Source organism: Haplochromis burtoni, unplaced genomic scaffold, assembly GCF_018398535.1.
Source record: "Haplochromis burtoni strain Fernald_Lab_line unplaced genomic scaffold, NCSU_Asbu1 Contig_285, whole genome shotgun sequence".
Classification (NCBI taxonomy): domain Eukaryota; kingdom Metazoa; phylum Chordata; class Actinopteri; order Cichliformes; family Cichlidae; genus Haplochromis; species Haplochromis burtoni.
Genome location: NW_024582646.1, coordinates 145,359 through 151,245, shown reverse-complemented (window position 1 = coordinate 151,245; position 5,887 = coordinate 145,359). Strand labels below are relative to the sequence as shown.

Below are 5,887 nucleotides of genomic sequence, written 5' to 3'. Positions count from 1 at the left end.
TGTGTGTGTGTGTGTGTGTGTGTGTGTGTGTGTGTGTGTGTGTGTGTGTTTATACATATATGTCAAATATACAGCGGTCAGCAGTTTGAATAATGTGCAAAAGGAATAGCAATATGAATGGACTGTATGTAATGGACTGTATAGTGTTGAAGTTCCGGTAGATGAGGGTGAGGTGTCTATGAATGTCACTGTTCAGCAAGCGTTATTACATAAATAAAGTTTGGCCTATTTGAATTAAAGAAATACAGACTGTAAGTTAGCAGAGTTTCTTAAGGTTAATATCAGCATATAAGTGGAGAAACTATTGAAATCCATCAGATTTCAATAGTTTTTCCGATTCAATTAATGTTCAGACTTATTGGAGACAGTTTCAGATTTGCTCCTTTAAGTGGTGTTTAACAGTCTGAGATTAAGAAACAAGAAAAGAATAAAAACTAAGTACAAAAAGGTATTTGTTTTAAGGTCATACGTTATTTCTTATAGAACATTAAAAATGTTGTAAAATTGTTTAGAGCCAACAGGAAAAATAGTCAAGAAATAAAGTTGCGTCTAAGGATCTATATTTATAACTGCTGCTTATCAAATAAAGACATTAGTTACTGTTAAAAAAAACCTTAAAATCCTTTAAACAACAGAACCAAATTAGCACAGGGGCAGCTGTTTGTGTGCTAATGCTGTGCTTTACATTATGTAAGGCATCAAGACTGGCAAAGTGTAGCAATAAAATGAGGGGAATAAAAAAAATTCAGTGCTGTTGTCTCAGCGGAGCAGATCTTAGTTTCCTCAGCTGTGTGAAGCATAAACATTAGTGATATTTCTCTGGCTTTCGTCATCTAGAGATTAGGAAATATTATAGGAATCTGTTTTTGTGTTTCTCAGATGGTTTGAGGTGATCCGCTGCCGACTGTGTGGCTCTAGAGGGACTCACAGGAAATGTTCGGGACTAAAGTTGGACACTAAAGACTGGGCCTGCACTGACTGCACACAAGCGACAGATGGGAAAGGTATGGGTGGTTGATGATGGCTGGTTCCATGTTTGTAAAACACTGGCTAATCCTACCTTTTCCATTTTTTTTCATATTTGACAACATCTGAGACAACATGTCACTCAGCTCTGCCTCCTCTTTGCTTTATAAATTGATGGAGAGATGACTAAACTCTGAACCGTGTTACCTTGTTCTCCAGCCTCCCTTGTTAGGTCTCCTCAGGGAGGTCCGAGGAGAAGTCTGCTGTCCAAACGCCACAGGCCTTCAGTTCACTCCTCCATCAGCTGTAAAAGGTACAAGTTAACCTGCCAGTACCTCATCGAGGATGCAGGATTTGTTCTTAATTGTCACTCTCTGTCTCTTAGACCATCTTTACCCGAAAGATCTGGATCGCCTGAAGAGCTCCTGCAGTCTTTGGTCCCTCAGCTTCATCCCCCAAGTGTCCAGGTGGAGGTGATCGGGGACCAGGCTCTGTCAGCTGGTCTCGACTTAGTCAGGAGGGCTGATTTTGACCCCACACAAACTCTGTCTGTCAGGTCAGTGGCGAAAAGCTTTCCTGAGTTGTGCTTGTTGTTTAGACTTTTTGCTATTTGTCTTCTTTACTGTGGGATGTTATTTGTCCAGGTTCAAAGACATAGATCAGACTCCCCTTCCCAACAACCTCTGGGACAGTGACACAGCCAAGGAGTACTTCCTGAAGCTGCTGATGCAGCAGATACAGGAGTGTGTAGTGTTCGAGGGCCCAGATGGATCCAAAAACTTGGCGCTGGACTCAGAGGGTACTTCCAAAGCTTATTTTTGTGGCATAAAGCCATTATGCAATTGTATGTAAATGAAAAATTTGAACAAAGACACTGACTGTGTATGTTATTCAGCTCTGCATGAGGACCTTTATTTTGATGTCGGCTGCCTGCTGGCCCTCTCTCTGGTCCATGGTGGTCCACCTGTTGGCTTCTTCTCGCGTGCTCTCTATCAGTGTCTATTCAACTACCCAGCCAACCGTCCCCTTAATGTCACACATATGACCCCTGACACACACTTCACCCACCAGGTCACCAGGGTAAGAACAAGACAAACTTTCATGGAAGGCACAGTGGCTAAAAACGTATAAAATAAAATTATAGGTAGTTTTAAAATAGAGATCGAATCATTTCAGATCACAGAGGCAGAGTCTTTAGAAGAGCTAAAAGAAGTCATGGCAGTCAGCTGGGAGTACCTGGAACTAGCTGGCTGTAATCGACCAATCAGCAGCCTGAAGGAGAGAGAGGCTCTGGTGGAGGATTTGGTGAGCTTCACCATAATCACCAGGATGCAGCTGCCACTGCAGAGGTAAGATAAATAAACATGGAAGTACAGTATATGGCTGTTTTCCTGCATGCACTGCAGTCCTGATCTTTTCTGAATGTCACCTAATAGAGGTGCCCATAAATGTGTATGAAATCAGTCTTAAATAGTTATAGCAGCACCCTAGTGCATGGCCCGTGTGATGTTTAATCGCTCCCGTGTAAGAAAAGTGAAGGTAATTCTCCAGCAAAGTCAGCGTAAGCATGCCAGGACCCCGTGTGCTTTATCCTAGAGGAGAAAGGGCTGCTGTGGCTTGAACTGGTGCTTATGTTATTTAGACCGTTGTTCTGAATATAAGACGCAGAGTATAAAATGACCCCGGTTTTCTTTATGGACGGCTAAAACTCCATCACTGAATATAAATAAAGAAAACAAAGAAAACAACAAAAGCTTGTCAAAATATAATTCTCCTTTTCTAATTTACAAAAATATTACCACTATGGTCATCAGAGGTGTACTGCTTTAAGTCATTAAATGTAATTAAACCTATTCTTTGAATGTGACCTCAATCAGACCTACTCTCATTAAGGAGAATCCTAATCCATCCATCTCTACAGTAACACACAAATATTATTTTCCATTTATATATTAAACTTTGTTACATACAACTCTGGGCAGATGGTGCTGCAATAGTTTGCACTTTTACTCACAGCAAGAAGGTCCTGAGTGTTATTGATCTTAGTCATTTGTTATTTTATGAATAAATACTAAATGAGTTGGGGAAGCAATGCTTAAGTGGAAACTGATGTTGCCGTACACACAAAGATTACTAGTCTCATCCTCACAGTGGAAAATCCAGTTATTAATTTAACACAGTTATGAGATCAGTACTTGGTATCAGCAGATGCATAAAACCAAGACATCGTAGCATATTAGAACGGGAAAAGCCTGGATTGGTGCATCCTAGTTACTAATTGTAGTCCTAATAGTAAAAGAAACCAAATTAAACAACACTTCCTTATAACAGGACCTGCTGATCTTCTTTAGGTGTCTTATTTTGTATTTTTTAAGATATGCTTTTTCCGTTGTAATGATTGTGGTGATAACTCTCCTGTTTTCCTTGGTCTTTCTTGTATTTTCAGTGTTTACTTTGCTTATTTTCATCCTCAGGTTTCGGGAAGGTCTACAGACTTTGGGTGTCTTTGATCAGGTGACTGAAGTTTGAAAAGAAATTTACCCTTTTCTAAATCAGTTCAAAAATGTCTCAGAGCTGTTTGTAACCCTGTTAACACAAATGGGAATATTTGATGGGAAAACAAAGACTAAGTGACTTAAACTGGACTTATTAATATAAAAAGCAGCAATTAATGTTATTAAACATCAAGATAAAGTATTCAGAAGTTGAAATGAAGAAAAGTGAAGCTAAAAACTCTAATTACATTGTACTATGATCAGGTTCAGCTCTTCCCATCTGTCTTCTGTGGAGTTTTCTGCGAAGCTGGTGATCATCTCACAGCTCAGAAGATTGGTCAGCTCTTCACCATCAACTTCTCTGAGCAGGAGGAAAAATTGAAACGAGAGACGCCCGTTGTCACCTTCTGGAGGCACTTCCTGCTTGAGTGTGAAGGTGAAATGTTAATCCTATTTTTTATTATTATAAATAAAAAATATTGCATTGGGATGGATAAAAGTGGTAGTGGGTCCTTTTCTAACTCTCTGTTTTATGTGTTGATACGTTTTCCCAAAGTGTCCCACAGAAATGATGATGATAATATTTATGCTCTAAAATGTTTATACTCCCTTTCTGTTTTTCCTCAGTTGGAAGGAGCTCCATCTCCCTTCAGGACCTCCTTCGCTTTGCCACAGGAAGTGCCAAGCTACCAGTTGTCAGTGCCGTCTCTTCTCCCTCCATCTCCTTCCTCCATCCTCTCACACCCTCCCCATTAGGATTCAAAGAAGGGAGAGGTGTGGACTGGAGGGATGAGGGACTCTTCCCTCAGAGTGAGCCTGAGTCCAAACACCTCCTCCTACCCATCACTTCCTCCTACCAGGCTTTTAAAAGCTCCATGGAGCAGGCCATCAGCCACCATGTGCACCTTCTCCCCTCAGATGGTTAAAGAAGTAGGTGGGGTTGGCTCTGGTCTGGTTTGGGATCTGTGTTTGAAGATAAACTCTGATTGTTTTTTTGTTTTTTTCCAAGGGGTTTCTTTGTGATTGACAGAGAGAAATTTGGGCAATGTACGCATTTAAAACATAATGAACAAGGTTTTTTGATGTTTTGTTAAAGAAATCACTATTTGCTTCAGCAAGAAAAACTTTCAGTATCGTAGCTGGTTGAGTGGTATTGTTTACAGATACCATGACACGGTATTAATGTGTAGACCTTAGTGTTTTCTATATCATTTATACTGAGTTAGCTGGTGTTGTATACCTAGAGGACCGACAGTGTTACGTAATACTCTTCTTTTTTCTGACATATGTATAATATTCTTTAGTAGAATGCTAGCGCAGCATGCCTTCACAAGCTCGGAAGAGTGCAAACTCACAAGCACTAGGCGATTCCTGTCAATAGGCTTCTTGGAGTTGGCTGATAAGAAGAAAGAATGTTCTGTATGTTCTTTTGAAGATGTAAATCTAGATGCAAATATCCATCCCTTTATCTATTTACTTAACTGCTTAAACAAGCACGGAATATGAATTGAACCACAAACCCTTTCCTTCTTGTGGCGCTCTGCTCCAAGCTCAAAGGTTCCTGCTGAGGATCCAAGCTGTTAAACGCCTCACAAATAGTTTGATCTTGACGGCAGCATCCGTGGATCAGTCCTGACTTGAAGCTGTCAGCGACGGGTGTTTGGGTACATTGAAATTTTGTCCTTTCGAAAAAGCTAGACTTCAATATTAAAACACTTCTTGAAGGCTGTAGTTACCTGAAGTGAAGCTACTATCGTGTCTCTGTTATTACAACCTTGCAAACACATTCTGAGTCATGAGAGTGGTGCATTATTGTTGTTGTTTGTTTGTTTTTATCTACGTTTCTTTTACAATAACACATTTGACCAAATAGGCTTCAGTTCATTTTTAATGCTTGTCTCTCCATAGAGCTTGTCTCTCTTTTGATTGTATCCCAGTATATCTTAAATACATTTATGCTTATGGTGATTGAGGATTTTGTAAATATTGTTTGTAGTTGCCTAATGATTAATCCTGCCTCATGTGTTGTTTTTCTGGGTTTGGAGGTGTGGGGAGATTTTTTTGGGGGTGGGGGGCATTTTAGAGACAGAAAACATTGATGGCCAAAACGCCCCTCATCCTGGAATTGTCCTTGGAATCCATTTAGCATTAAAAGGTCTTCAACCGTCGTCACTTTCTGTTATGTAATCTCAACATCTTTTGTGATACGGTGCTGATTTTGTAACCTTAACTTTTAGTTCAGTCATACTTTACTGTACATATTTTTCAAAAACCTCTTTTAACGAGCTGTCCTTGCTTTCTTTGTACTTTGTTCATATTTGCAGATATAAAGATTAAAAAAAAACTCTGTAATCATTATATTTTATCCAAATGTAAACAAACAAGGGGTCTATGTGTTGACATTAAATGATGTTTCGGAAGTGAAA

The 5,887-nt window shown here is 39.7% G+C and overlaps 1 protein-coding gene across 1 annotated transcript in view; it reads left to right on the top strand.

The window, feature by feature from the left end:
• Positions 1–5,887, top strand: part of g2e3 (G2/M-phase specific E3 ubiquitin protein ligase) — a 13,581-nt gene extending 7,694 nt beyond the window's left edge. The window contains exons 9-17 of the mRNA XM_005940978.3: positions 880–1,004; positions 1,186–1,279; positions 1,352–1,522; positions 1,611–1,765; positions 1,862–2,046; positions 2,143–2,315; positions 3,441–3,480; positions 3,726–3,897; positions 4,089–5,887. Coding sequence (XP_005941040.1) covers positions 880–1,004; positions 1,186–1,279; positions 1,352–1,522; positions 1,611–1,765; positions 1,862–2,046; positions 2,143–2,315; positions 3,441–3,480; positions 3,726–3,897; positions 4,089–4,387 — 1,414 coding nt within the window. The 3' untranslated portion in view covers positions 4,388–5,887. The remainder of the gene's footprint in view (positions 1–879; positions 1,005–1,185; positions 1,280–1,351; positions 1,523–1,610; positions 1,766–1,861; positions 2,047–2,142; positions 2,316–3,440; positions 3,481–3,725; positions 3,898–4,088) is intronic.